Genomic DNA, 14,928 nt, shown 5'->3' with positions numbered 1-14,928 from the left:
TTACCCTAGAGGGGAATGAGAAAAAGACTTATTTTGTGCGCTTGTTTGTGTCGAGTTCAAAAAATGCCCCGTTTTCTTCAACCCCCACCCCCCTCCAGGTACATGGTATTACAAAAAAAAAAAAGGTTCTACCGTGTTTTTCTTTTTGGTTAGTTATGTTGGCCACCGGACATCTTATCGACCCCCTAGCGGGACGGGTCGAGGTTTTTTTTTTTAAAATACATTTCACCCCATCTATTTCATGTTAATTCTTTCCCCATCTTCATCTTTTTTTTTTGTTAACTGGCCGTCTACTGGTTGGGAGGGGGGAAGCATTTAGCAACACAGCACCTGCCCTCACTTTCTTTATTCACGACTCGTTCTCTCACCCGTATCCACCGTAATAACTATGGCTATACAACATACCGAAGTGCTAATCAAAATGCCATTTGCCTCTTCCGTGAGTTTGTATCATTCAAACTGCAGTTGACAGCTTCTTCAGAAAAAGCATTTGAACTGAATGAATCGTATAAAGCAACGCACGAAAAGGAATGTAATGATATAAAGAATTAAAAAGAAAAAAAAGAAAAGCTTATAATAGTACCCGCCGGTACATACAGAACTGCAGCGGTGATTGAATGACCCAAACGACACCGTACGCAAAATCATTGGAGCGTGAGTTGCGAGTCAGCGCAACACACACACACACCAGCAGACACACAAACACACCCACACACGCTAGACTGATGGTACCAAGTTTTTCCATGTGTGTGTGTACCGGCAGCGGATGGTTCCCAGAAGCTTGCGTGACTGCAATAGTAACCTGGAAAAATAAAAAGGGACGTCTCCCGCTAACTTATTGCCGTGTGCGGAACTCTAATCGTGAAGGACACTCTTGCAGCGTTACTCAAATCGGGAATAAGACACACGCGCTTAAATCTGTATCGCTATGAGTGCACGAAGAAAAATGGCAATCGTTAAACAACTGAAAAAGTATGCAATATGAAACATAATCAAAAATCATGTTGCTAAAAGATTTCACTTCAAAGCGACAGCTGTCGGTCGCTTTCCGCTACATTGAGCTATGCATAGAAGTAAGACGTCTTATTGTTCTGATCTCTCTGAAAAAAGGTACAAGATTTAAAAAAAAAAGGGGGGGGGGCAAAAGATGAGGGAAAAAAAGAGCAAGTTGACGGATAGAATGGACGGCAGCAGTGGCATATAACATCACAGGATCCGATCGAGTACAGCCTAGGTCTCTTAAGGGATCTGTGGACTATAGGTTCACTTCCAGTCTATACGTGTGTACTACATGTATCCATCAACCATTATATTGTTACCATGGCAACGAAGCGGACTGTTCTCAAGAGTTGCATTCAGTACGTAGGCCCAACTCGATATGATGGGGAGGAAAAAGGTCGGCAGAGTGTGTATGGATCAAATTCAAGAACAGGGCAGAAGGAAAATACTATCCGAATGGGAGGATGCGCGAAAAAAGGGAAAGATAGACGAAAGATGAGAAATAGAAAAAAATAAAAATAAGTTGGTTGGCTATACACTAGCGGGAGCAAAATAGATAGAAACAGGAGGGGTCGAAAAAAAGAGGAAGCAGAGCAAGCCGGGCACCAGTCCGGATAAAAATGGGGATGGAGCAGGAGAGAAGAAAAATAAAAAGGGTAGAGCAGATGAGAAAAGAGGGTGGAGTGTAGGAAGGGCTGGTGGTTGCCAAGACAACAAGGATCTAACACGGTATTGATCGTTCATGATTCAACCTTCTTCTCCCGGCCTCCTTTCGCACACCCCTCTAGTACAGCCATGTACTACCCGTGCTAGCTTCCAATAGCAGCAGCTACCGGAAAACTTTTTTAGTCTAGAAAAGTAAAAGACAACCGAACACGTCACCGTCATTCTCGACCATCCTCTCGTTCGGGAGGGGAGGATTGTCCTACGGCCGACTCCTTTTCTTCGTCTATTGTACGCTACAGGACCAGCAACCCTCCCAATTCCTGCAGCTCTGACTCATCCGTTGAAGCCCTCTCGACGTGGGCCGCTCCATCCCGATGCTATATAACTTTGACTGACTCTCCTTCTGTTTTTTCCCCCTCTTCGCTACATAATATTGTCATCATACAACGAACATTCTTCACGGCTCGGCAGCCACGGCCCATGGGGTTCGACCCTGATGCTGCTGTATATGGCCAAAGTCCGAATGCAACGATGTCTTGTATGATTATTATGACGACGAAACGATGCGCGGCTACCCGTTTCCGACCGTCGGCTATAAAGGTTGTTTTCGCTTTTTGTCTGCTGCCGTTCTTTGGATTCTAAACGGATGATACAAGACTCCGATTTTCGTGAACATGATTCCTTTGAAATTGAACCAGCCATTTCGTCCAGTTCACCGGGTCCCAGTGCCAGCAATCCAATGAAATATTCAAATGGCCATTGCATTTCAATGGAACAGACGTAGTTTCACTTGTACTCGTTCGAATGACGCATTCTGCACGTGTGCTGTACGTGTTCCCTTTTTTGCATGTCTGAATAACAAGAAGCTATTTACGTTTTTAGCTTGAAATAGTGCCATACAAATAGATGTGTCGCAAATGCAAAATAAATAGATTAGTAGCATGACGTTGGCAAAGTAAGTGGAGATGATGAAACATGTAAGGCGTGTGTTTCAGATCAAATATTCGATTAACGGTAGCCCAATCGATGATGCTGGACACAACACATGCAATATCTACGTGAGGTCACAGACTATAGGACTTTCCTATAGAACAGATGTGCAGCTTGTATATGTATTACATGGAACGCCCAGCAGGAACTTAAGCGGACGGGTGACCAAAAGAAACAAAATAGAACGGACACGGTAGAGACCGAGTGCTTCGACCTTTTCTACCTTCATCCAGCTAATAGCGTGACTGGATGTCAGGCGACCGTATTGAATAGGAAATGTTTTTCGTTGTTGTTTGATCCCATATGAACGTAAAGGCCAGTCGACCACTCTTTCCTTGCCAGTTCAATTGAAAGAAAGCAACAGACAATGATAAAGCTATTGTGGACAGCTTCTATGGTTAGTTAGTATTGTGACGAACATGGGGTTGAGAAACTTGGGGACCTAAAATCAGGCTCAAGCATCACACATGACCTCAATCCCATGTTGTACACGAAATGTAATGGGCGTGCTTGATTCGGGACGCTTTGTAATGTCTAGGTATGCATCCAGCAGCACATATAATTTCATGTTATCTCATTTTTGTTTGTTTGTTTATTTTTGATTTACTTACATTTTTCAAATTTTTTTAGTCTACGCACCACCAGATGGGAAGCTTCTTTTCATCTGGTATATGACACGTTGTCACGACTGGCTTATTAAATAAGGAAATGTCTGTGGTTCATCGTCTCCGATGACTCGACAATCGTATAATTAACGTCCTGCAGCGCTCACCACATGTTATTGTCCCTCGCATGTATAAATCTTTTGGAACTCTATACAGAAATTTAAAAATTATATTGTCACATTATTTCCTGAATTCCCCTTGAGCGAGCGTTTATTTGACAATTGAAGACTCGTTTCTATTATATATGTGTCCGTAATCTAGGTCTCGATTGTTAGTCCATTGATTGAATCCCGTACACGTATTGTCTGGCGTTCAAATGGATGGATCAACATCAATAGCGCTCGGTTGCGTCTAATAAGGTATTGCGATCCTTCTTCGCTTCCGTTATTGCCACAAAATGGATGTCTGTGGGTGGTCTCTTTTGCTTCGTTTTGCCTGTGGTAAAGGCGGCGTTAGCTGATCAATATACTTTTTTAATGGCCAGCTTTTGAAACTCTCCGTGCTGTGCGCACACAAAAGACCGTAGAAAACTCTCCAAGAAGATGGAACTTGGTGAAAAAGCCTAAATCTCTGTGCACACACACGGCCATATATAGTTCCCATTGATATGCTCGCACATTCATCATCATCATCTCACCGTTTCCATTTGGACATACCGTATACGCAAGTTTCTCTCTAGTCTTTTCATTCAACTGTCATGTATAATCAAGTGTAGAGAAATCTAATACGAAATCGCTGAATGTATGATGTGAATCGTACTATAGGATTATATACCAAGGCAGTTCATGAGTTTCATAATGCGCTGGAACGGAGGCAGGATTCTCATCGCAACGGCGCCAGCATCCACACAACAACAAGATTTGAGTCGAACAAGTTCTTATGGTCACATCGGGTACCTTCATTATTCTTGCCTCTCTTTATACACATTGATGCCAGTGTGTTCATTTCAAGATTTATTCCACTGCCAGTACAGATTTACTGCTGGGCGTTGAGAAAAAAGAAAACTGGTCCTCCCACAAGACTTTATATAACTCCCTCGTCGTCGCCGTAATTCTCCAGGTTTTTTTTTTTTTCCTCCCTCCAAGTCGCAACCCTCTTGAACATAAAATAAGATTTCATACTATGGTGTACTTTTATAACGACCCAGTGTTAAAGTCACCGAGTCGGAGGATAAATCAAACGAATAGGGGAGGAAAGAAAAGAGTCTTTATAGTTCTCCGACAGTCGCATCATCATTCGAGAATAATCGTAAATAAGGAGGGAAAGAACCATTTTCTCGTTGTTTTATTTTTCAGGTAAATGTGTCACTGAGTACCTAAAAACCGCGATGATGACGGGGCGGGTGAGTCATTAGAGTGACGGACACTTGACACATTGCGCTATCGTCGTTTCGAGGACCATTGACAAAAGTAGATGGGAGAAATTAGCGAAGAGATAGTCGATTTTTTTTTTTCTATTTAACCAAACAAGACCAAAAGTGACAAGGAATGAAAATGAATGTCGTCTTTATCTCTTGTATGTGATTCTTCTTGTAGGAGTTGTCCGTTTTTTAAAACTCCCTGTCGATGTTGAAACGAGATTACAGACAAGAGGGATGGCGCATTTTCTTTGCTGTCTATCGTCTGTATGAAATAATAGGCCATTTCGCTTGTCTTGAATCTTTTTTAAAGCTAGAATCGCAGATAAAAAAAAGGGAAAGGATATCCAAGGTCTTTCCCCGTTATTTTCTGACTGCAGGGTCTAATTGCATCCTTATAACTTTTCCTCTTTCTTGTTATCGGAACGGGCTGATAGAACTAGCTGAAATTCGTTTTTTTTTTCCGTTCCTGATTTTTTTTTTATTTTTCTGACAAAATGGACACATTTGGTGGCCTCATCTCTAAGGAGGACACACACAAAAAATACAAAAACAGGAAGGACGCAATAAGATGGAGTAAGACATCTGGAAATGATGCCTGATTTAGACTCGAAGCTGCCTGATTAAAATCCTTAGACAAAACGTGGCGTTGGTTATGTTTTGATTCGGAACTTAAGCTCAAACTCTTCATTTTTCATTGTTTTGTTTCGAGATCGTCGTTAGACTTTTTTCTGATTCTGTTCAATTTCTAGGATTCAAAAACGCAAGGAAATTCATTGGAAAAAGAAATGCTCACATCACTAAAGTTACTTGATTTGATGACTTGAGTAAAAGATATGACATCGTCATGTACGGGATTATCGTCCTCGGCAATGTACAAGGATACCACGAGAATGGACGCAGGAAAGAGGAAGATACCAGTTGAAATTTTAATTTTTGTTTCCTTCATGTTTAAACTCACATTTTGGATTTGTATCTATACTATATAGTTCTTCCGACAAGATTTTCTCGTGGGGATGTACTTGAAAGTCTTCCTTTTTTTGTCACCATTTTTCAATTGGTAATAGCACATTCACCTTAGGTAGACTACAAGATAGGTAGGTTGTATCGTTTCCTTTCACTGACGTCAAACGTGGCTATATCTCTACGACCGTACCTAAAAAAGTGTATTGATGGTGAAACCGTTGGGCAAAGAATTGGAGGAGGAAAAAAGGCAGTGAGAAATGCCGTGCAATTTGGTTAGAGTGCAATCTGACCATTAAATCGAAGCCCGGATACATTTACTGTAGCGTCTCAAAGCCGAGGATTGTTTACGGTATGGGCACATATGTCGGGCTAGAGGAACACGATCCAGTCGGAACAACCATTTTTCCTCGTCAATCTTCCACGTGCGATCAGAAAAGCTTCAGCCTATTTTTACGTTGCATAAAACGAGAAAATATAAGTTTACAAGGGATTTCTCTTTTCTAAATTTTATCGCAAATTCCTTGTGCCAATTTTGTGTGGTTAACGCCATCTAACGCTTGGTTAAAAAACTAGTAAGAGCTTAGAGCCTTCGATTTAAAAAAGCTGGTTAGACTTAAGAGTCTCAGATTTGACTGCAAATAAAAAAAATAAAAAAACAAACAAACTAGGGGGACTAAATGCATCGCTTTGCGTTAAAAGAGAAAGCAGCGTGGCTTTCACGGAATAAACGTTAGGGCAGAGATTATTATTTTAAAAAACGGGAGTTTTGGGTCGGGGCGGTCGGGGCGAAAGAGTGATTTTCCGCCCGGTAAGAGCGCCTCTTACGGGTGTGTTGTTTCACTCCATACAGAAACTCATTTGTCGACAGATGGCATTGCCACGGGTGGAAAATCACTCATACGCCCTGACCATGCCCCGACCCCAAACCCTCGTTTTTTTGGTATAGTAATCCCCGCAAGAGAGTACCCCTTTTCTGAGAGGGAAAATAGCCATAGTGGAGGAACCAGGGGTCTATGAAAGGGGTCGGCCCCGATTACCCGAGAATCAGCTTACTACTGGAATGTACTGGCGCGACACACGTAAAATTGGCTTTTTTTAAGTTTTTTGGTTGCTTAGCGCCAGTACCTTCCGGTAGTAAGCTGGTTCTCGGGTAATCGGGGCCGAGCCCTATCTATGACTCTGATTTCTACCCCTGATTTTTGCTCTTGCCAAAGTCATAGAACCCATATTGGGTTCTATGATTCTGCTCTTGCTCCGCCCCGCCCCACCCCTGAGTTTTGGATTCGATTAGCGTTAGCGCCACTTCATGTATATCAATAGCCTCATTTCAAACCTTTAAGAAACAAATGGAAAATTGCGAGGGAACTAGCAAGACAGAGGAAACAACACAAAAGAGCAGTTCACATTATAAATTCTGTAGAATAGATCACATTTTCACCCCAGACTACGTCATTTCAAAAGTGCGCTCAAGTAAGACAAATATTAGAACTAAGAAAAATTGCCAAATAAGAACGTATTGTCATTTAATTCTAGTATGAGAGTACAATTTCTTTTACTTTTTGGTATTGAAGAGTGTAGTTGTTTATTTTTTTTTCTAGAATGGCGGCTTGCTGGAATGTCATAAATACAGAATGGGACACAGACCAGGAAACTGTAAATTTTGGCACAAGACAATGTGTTGTGGTAGATTCTACTCTCTTTGATATTGTTACTTTGGCTACTGTGGAATGCAGCAATCCTGTAAAAATGTTAAACATTTTCGTTCAAATAATTGTTTATTACCTATTTCATCTTTTCTAGGGATTAAAATCAGAACCAAGGGTCCAAGGGAACATGTGGGAACAATATACAGTGATAGCAGTTGATAGCTATTGTCACATTTTGACAGACAATTGCCAGACCGTGCTGAAAAGTTTTTTGTTAGATTCACATCCAAGTTGCTTGGCTTGGTCTCTGGATGGAAATTTTTTGTTTATAGTAACAGAAGGTGGTCACATGAGTGTAATCTACATTCCAGACAGCTTGCTACTGGTGACTATGCCATTGCCAAATTTCTCGCTACCTAACCAGGCAGTTTACATTACGATTAGAAAAGATGAGGTCCTTCTCCTCAGTAGCAATGGTTTATTGTTGAGGCAAGATAAACATGCAAAGATAATGATATTTCAGTAAAACCTAGAAATTTTTTAAAATTAGATTGAGCAACCTTAACCTTGCAGAACTGACATCTGCCTTAATGAAAAAAAATGGACAAAAGGCTCAAGAAATACAGAGTAAAATGAAACGAGACATTGTGGAATGTTTACTAAAAACAAAGGTATTCTTTTGTCATTAAATATCATTGCACATTTTTCTTTGAGTTTGTTTACCACTATTTTTCTTGCTCCACGCCTCGGAATGTTAATTAGATAACGGCGTCTACAGTTATCGAAGATTTACATGGTGATGCGGCCTTGGTGATCGGGACAGTTCAAGGAATTTTTCTATGGGATTTTACAAAAAATCTGATTATTGCTGGTGCACCTTTAAGTTGTTTGTTACGGCAAATCGAATCCACCGGTTGCAATAAGTATGCGTTTAATTCTAATATTTTGATTCTAGATACTCGACAATTACCAACATTTCTTTCGGTGAAGGTTCCTAATCGCTTTGAATGATGAAGGGAAAATTATTTGCTACGACATAGATTTCCTCTTGCCTGTTTACTTCGTGGAATCCAACGGGCAATTAGTGTTGTTTGAACTTGACAAAACGGCGAAACGCATTTTGTCAACTGACTTTGCTGACACCGGCAACCCGTCGATTGTCATGAGATCTTTCATGGGTTGGTACCCGTTTTCACAATACCTTAAGCATTACGGTGATTAACCGAATGACCTTTCAGGATCTGAAGTTGAATATAGGGTTCTTGTAAGCGACTTCTGTTATTTGATGCCGTCTTCCACCAAACAAGGCGACATTATGTTTATTGAGGGTGCCCGTGATGGAGACGGCAACGTGAAGACCTTGCGAATAAGAAAAATGGCAGAAGGACGGCCAATAGAGAGGTGAACAGAAAAACTTCATGGGATATTCATTTGCAAGGATTTTTTGTAAATTTATCCTTTATTTTTCAGATTAAGGCGTTTCATTGCACGAGGGAATTTTGAGGAAGGCCTTCGATTTGCGCAAAACTTTAACTTGGACATTCAACAAGTATACACCGCAAAAGCGACTCAGCTGTCACATGAATTATCCATTTGGGCAAATACAAAGCCTGAAGTAATACCCAGCAAACACCTGGACTTAATCGATACCTTAGATTGCATTACGGAGCTTAGGTTCGTGGTTGAATGCTGCCTGAAATGTGCCCCGACGTCTGTCGATTACATCCGTAATTTTCTCAATTACGCCAGAAAACGCATAAGTCTCAGTAAAAATAAGGTGCGGATAATTTCGATTCATATGTTTCATTGGTTAACTTTTTTAAAATGTAACAGATTTACTAAACATGTACCCTATTGTGTTACAGGATGAAGAAAATGAACGTCTACTTTACATTATGGACGTGCGTACTACACTATCGCATTCACTATTGTCTTTTTTTTTTTTTGCACTATACGTCTAATTTTAACATGTGAATCGCTTTGTATTGCAGGTTTGTAACGTTCAAGAGAAACTGGACACATTTGACCTCATTTACGGACCAAATTTGATCCAATACTGGTATACGATTGACATGAAGGATATGTTTAATACCCTCTTAGAGATCTTAAATATGGTGAAACATCTGTCCTATAAATTTTAACTCCTTGGTATTTTCAACTTAAATTTTATCTTTATAATCAGGAGGAAATGACAAGTGCCTTGATCCTCTGGCAAAGACACAGTGTAGAAATTGTTACCGATCCATCCTTCGCAGAAGAAGAAGCGCTTCAACTTCTTGGTAGCATCCCTTCAAATTTGAAGTCAACAACTCTCTTACCTTGGCTTCAGCATGTTCTGCCAAGCCTAGTTCAATTCGACAGCGATAGAATTCCGCTTGTGATTGACTGGATTGTCAGAAAGGCTGCGTAAGCTACCGATAAAAAATCTTTTACGTTCAGCAAGTTGGAACATGTATTTTTTTTTTCCGATGAAGTTCTCTGGAAATTGCCGAAAGAGAAGAATGGCCGCAAAATGCACTGAAATTCGCGGATACTCTACTGAGTTCCCTGAAAAAGGTGACCAAGTCCTCTGATGGCCTTATGACCCCCTTGTTTGATTGCATCCAGGATCTTGATGAGATTGTCGTACTGTATGAGAAGTACAAAATTCCCATAACCTTCAGCAAATTCACGCAGGTTCTTGCTTTCACCTTCATCGCTTTGTAATCATACTTTTCCTAATTTTAACCTACAATCATAGGAGAACAGATTGGCTACCGTCATTCTTCTATTGAATTGGTTACCAACAGCTGCGGATGTGGGACCTTTCTTGGATGCGTTTCTATTACCTTTTATGCGCCGACGAGCTCTGGATATTGATGAGAGTATTTTTCACTACATATTGGTATTACTTTTCACATTTGCCATACTGTGAGCTTCAATGGTTGCTAAAAATGCAAATTTTTCTTTTTAATTTATTAGAATCTACTTCATAATTCTGTGAGCTGGTGGCATAACGGGCAAGCCCAATGGGAGCAAATAGTTTCAACATTAATCACTTATATCAGGAGCATTGAGGTAACCTCTGTAATTATTCGACAAATCCGTTCTATTTAGTGTGACCTAAAAATTCATCGCAGGTACAAGCCAGATCAATCCTTGCTGCACTTTGTCAAGCTCCGGTACCTTGGAGTCCAACCATTACTGAACTCGCCGAGAAAGGAAAAAAACTTGAGCATTCGCTAGCTGAGAAGATAAAAGAAGAACACTCAATTGTCCCTCTTAAAACCGTTCTGCGCCACTACAACATTCACGTCTTTGACTTAAATGATATGCATCTAATGGACTGCATCATCCGAAACATTTTGAAGGTACGTCCGTTAATAGGTTGGTCATGCAGGCGAATACATGTGGAATATATTTGTAGCAACAAACAACCGAGTGCCTCGAAGATGCACTCACAGTGGCATATGCTTCAAATGCAATATCCGAAAATGATGTTCGCACCACCTACCTTACAAGCCTTATGTGTAGTGACAAGCGTGATTTGATTGTTGAAACACTAGGGAAAATGTCAAGTAGGGAACGGGCTTCGTGTTGCCGCAAACTCATCTTTTTCATCGAAGGCACCGTTAATTCATACATCAATAAGTATAGCTTTTCACATTGGTCTGGTATATTGTAATTCCATCCCCGTTTTCTAACGTCTAATTGTTTATTAATAGGCCTAAACCAATGACCCAGAAGCAAGCTGATACTTGCATGAGCTGCCTGAATGAAATCTGGGAGAACTTTAAGTCAGGAAGCGGCTACCCAAGTGATGGTTGCTTGCATGGTCGCATCATGGATTTAAAGAATGTTTATCGTTTGATGTCGCACGGTGTGTCAATACCTTTGAATAGCTATTGCTATGTGAAGCAGCGACAAGACGCACTGCGTAATTTCTGCAAAATCCTCCTTGGGAAGGAGGTGATGGATTATACGGAGCTGAATAGAGTGGCCCATCTTTTGTCTCTATCCGAGTCATTCGCTCTCCAAGAACAAATTCTATCAGCACGTTCCATCGGGAAAGATGAAGTGATGATCACATGTTGTCACCGGCTGCTGGTTTGCGCCGAAGATGCTACTACTGCAGAGGCCTGCTACATAGCAGCCCAGTGTTTGAACCAAAGTAGTGCTTACGATATGATAGAGCTGCAGAGTCAATTGGCTGCTAAAGCGGCAACGTACTGCACTAACGATTCTTTAATGGATTCTAGCGAACTGTGCTGTTTGGTCAATTTGAGACATCTGATTCAAAAGCGTTCTTCAGCAGTTGGCACACCTGACGTTTACAGCAGTATCTCGTCATTGGGGGTTTATCAAGATTTCACCACACCTATTCTCAACCGCGATATTATGAAATTCCTTTCCACAGCCCAAGCTCGCGTGTTGCCATGCCTGGAGCCTAGCAAAGGAAGCAACACTATTGTGGGCTTGTCAGCTCAAATACCAATTTCTGAAGCCGCCGAAATTTTACGGGAGTTCGCCAAAGAATGCCTCGGAGTTATCCAGGTGTTGCGCGGATGCCGGCAGCTGATGCCTGCTCTGTATTTGGCATACGCCTCAGATTCTTTGGTTCATCTGATGTTTATCCATTTGCGCAATCTGGATTTGGTGACAGTCTATAATAAGACGATCTCCAAGCATTTCGACGAATTGTCTTCGCAGCTTCTAGTTCGTGTAATGACTGCTAATCGACCTGATGTCCCAGATATGGCACTTGCTACCTCTTGCCTTCTGATTCTGGGACCCACAGAGGGTTTTAAATATCTCGGTACATATTATGGCACGGATTTAAATTCATTTATTGAACGATTTTTTTTTTGTGTGTGGCATTGCACAGTGGATCTAGTGAAACGTTCTACATCCGATCGCCGAAGAGTTTTTTATATTGGTTTTCTTGGCCGCCTACTCTTCAAGCTTGCTGCAACCGGTGGTGAGGAAGAAGGGTTCTTCGATTCGGTAATTCTACGATGCCACTGGAGCATGAAACTTGCGCCTTTCGGAATTCATGTCCAGAGTAAGTATAGCAATTTACAAAGTGAAGAACTATTGGTAAACATTTCATTTTGTTTTCAGTCCCGCCAATCGATGAAATGGTTCCAATCATGGACACTCTGGTTACTCTGGAGGATGTACCATTAGAACTGTTAAGCTCATTTTGCTCAGATTTTCCTTTAGATCTAAACACTGCCTTGATTTCAAGAGTACAATATCTGATCGTGTCCACGGATGCGGCTAATATAGCAGGAAGAATACCCAAAATCCGTGACGTTTTGTATCGACTCCCACCGGTTGATGTTCAGAAATTGGTTCATAGTGTTCGCAACAAAGTTAGCCCGTATAACTATGAACTGCTAACGTGCTTATGTGGAATCTTGTATGAACTGAATCCTGACGCGATGGATATCCGAACCATGTTAGAACTATTGGAATTCTTGGCCTGCTATGAAAGATTCGTCCCACCAGGAATTATGGAACATCAGAATGCGTTTTACCGACTCCCTGGTTCGGAAGAGTGGCCTCAAAAACGTTTGCCTATGTACTACCAGATTGATGCAAGTTTAGCCAAAAATATCTATTACGAAGAGTTCCACGTTTCAAATTGGACTATTTGGTACAACTCGCCTTCCCTTCTACCTATCAACCGCGATGAAATTTGTATGATGGCCGTCAACAATACCGTTAAACGCTACAACAAGGATTGCCTCGATCAAGTAACAACAAACTTATTGACCATTCTTTTATGAAGTTGTTCATTCTGAATTTGAATTAAAGGCCCAGATCGAGTCTCTGTTCAGCAAGATCAAGCAGTGCCTGGATAGCATTAGTACAGTCTCCCGGGCTGCAGCCTGCGCTGCTGATATTACGCAAAGGCTGACTACCAGTCCCGAAAACTTTTACGCCTCTGATTTACATATGCAACAATGCGAAAAATGGAAAAATGAGAGCGACCCTGCTGGTATCATGTTTAAGCTAGGATATACTTACCGATTCTTACTTGAAATGTTTTTCGTATTATAGGAATCGCGGCCTACAATAAAAGTGTAAAAGTTCATCAGAGAGTGCAAACCGAAGAAAGCCTGGCGTACTTTAAGTTATGGAACAAACGATACGAAACCTTACTTCCGTATCCTGAACGCCTTATTCGATCTTTGTTTGAGGACTGTGTAACCAGTGGACGTTTTCAGGATACCAATGCAGCAGCAGAAAACATTTGCCAAATATTCAACCTAAATCTGGTGGTACTTAAACATGCAATGATACAAGAGTGGTTACCCATGATTGAACAGTATCAACAAGAAGAATTCTATCAACCCTACGGAAAGGAATCAAATGGGGCCCCGTCGTAACCCTCCTTTAAAAAGTCTCTAACAAATCGAGCCATCTAAGAAATTTCGTTTAAATTTTTTAGGGATTTAAGCATCGAGTTGCAGAATAAGCAGAATCTGGACCGCGTTATCTGCTTGTTGAGCGGTTCCGATTGTGTTTCATGGATCGCATATTTACGCGAAAAAGCTTTAAATGATGAAGAGCGTCCTTCAACTCGCGTCAGGGCTTTGACGGCGTTACAAGCTGCTTTGACGGAAGAACAAATGGTGGAGCATATGGAGCTGCATTCTTACACTCTAAATTTGCGTATCAAAGTACTGAATTTCCTAAGTCGCCTCGAAGTTTTGGGATTGGTTTACAAAGTACGATTTGTTTATCTAGATTTTCCGGCTTTTCCAATTATTTTTTAATATGCTCACTTTCTAAAACACCACAAAACAAATTCTGTGTTATAATTAGGAAGAAGAATTTGAATTAACGGATAAAGCAGACCTAATACGTGCTTTGCTGCAGAGTGGAGCTAGCACCCAACGCTGTATTGCTTTGGCCATCGATCTGGCGACATGCAACATTATTCAAGATGCTGATATTTGGACTAATATTTTGGAAAAAGTTGTCAAGTTTAATATGCTCGAAACGGCACACTCCCTTATTAAAGATATTTCAGAAATTCGATTATTATGGGTGAATCCAGTTATGGCACCTGTATGGAACTTGATCCTCCAATCGCCATTCAAACAAAGTAAGCAATTGCTAGTCTGGAAATAGGCGAAGGAGTTTATACGCTTTGTTCTACAATTTGTGCGTATATTTTTAGATAACAGTAATATCAGCTCTTGCGTTTCCGCTCTTGAAATGCTTTGGAGTTGCCCTATTCTTGAAGACATAGATTTGGATTCACTCGAAAAATGTGTCCTTAGCCATGATTACCCCTATTTGGTCGCCTTGCTGTTGCCATTCACCAGAAATACGAAACGTTCTAATCTAATTCAGGTAAGATATGATAATCTCAACATGAAACATTTTGCAACATTTTTCTTTGTTTGAAATTCAGAGGCTACAAGGTTTTGGATCACTACAAGTTCTAGAGAAGAAATTGGGAGAAAAATGTGAAACGTTTCCTTACCTAAACCTGATTACATCTTTACTTTCACGCGCCTGATATTCTGTAGCCAGATTGTCTTTGGTCTTTCATTATTAACTGTATTCCAAAAATGATAAAAACATTAAGTATTATTAAAAAAATAAAAAAAAGCTTCATTTGTTCTGATATTTTGGTAAATAT

At 40.8% G+C, this 14,928-nt stretch overlaps 1 protein-coding gene across 4 annotated transcripts; it reads left to right on the top strand.

Annotated features, from left to right (window-relative positions):
• Positions 1 to 6,952: 6,952 nt before the first annotated feature.
• Positions 6,953 to 14,908, top strand: LOC116929744. 4 transcript variants are annotated; one of them, XM_032937097.2, is made up of 25 exons: positions 6,953 to 7,103; positions 7,242 to 7,383; positions 7,444 to 7,778; positions 7,840 to 7,960; positions 8,052 to 8,212; positions 8,280 to 8,467; positions 8,528 to 8,690; positions 8,760 to 9,066; positions 9,155 to 9,190; positions 9,281 to 9,403; positions 9,472 to 9,695; positions 9,764 to 9,965; positions 10,030 to 10,173; positions 10,251 to 10,346; positions 10,409 to 10,639; positions 10,696 to 10,919; positions 10,994 to 12,084; positions 12,154 to 12,330; positions 12,390 to 13,027; positions 13,089 to 13,272; positions 13,335 to 13,659; positions 13,726 to 14,005; positions 14,103 to 14,385; positions 14,461 to 14,636; positions 14,698 to 14,908. In XM_032937097.2, the coding sequence occupies exons 2-25, from the start codon at positions 7,243 to 7,245 to the stop codon at positions 14,803 to 14,805; spliced, it is 5,958 nt and encodes a 1,985-aa protein (XP_032792988.2). In that variant the 5' UTR covers positions 6,953 to 7,103; position 7,242; the 3' UTR covers positions 14,806 to 14,908. The 4 variants fall into 4 exon arrangements, with proteins under 4 accessions (XP_032792988.2, XP_032792981.2, XP_045024340.1 ...); XM_032937090.2 differs by having other exon boundaries at positions 6,955 to 7,113; XM_032937108.2 differs by having other exon boundaries at positions 7,002 to 7,113; positions 7,222 to 7,383.
• Positions 14,909 to 14,928: the final 20 nt, after the last annotated feature.

This window comes from Daphnia magna, linkage group LG1 (assembly GCF_020631705.1).
Source record: "Daphnia magna isolate NIES linkage group LG1, ASM2063170v1.1, whole genome shotgun sequence".
In the NCBI taxonomy this organism is placed as follows: domain Eukaryota; kingdom Metazoa; phylum Arthropoda; class Branchiopoda; order Diplostraca; family Daphniidae; genus Daphnia; species Daphnia magna.
The sequence above is the reverse complement of the archived record's forward strand: the minus strand, read 5'-3'. Positions and strand labels throughout refer to the sequence as shown.

Bases quoted from the DNA above. Each gene is read 5' to 3' on its own strand.
- LOC116929744 (XM_032937097.2), top strand. From the start codon at position 7,243: ATGGCGGCTTGCTGGAATGTCATAAATACAGAATGGGACACAGACCAG. The intron at 13,273-13,334 runs GTATCATGTTTA...TTCGTATTATAG, and splicing joins AAATGAGAGCGACCCTGCTG to GAATCGCGGCCTACAATAAA. The intron at 14,386-14,460 runs GTAAGCAATTGC...GTATATTTTTAG, and splicing joins CCAATCGCCATTCAAACAAA to ATAACAGTAATATCAGCTCT.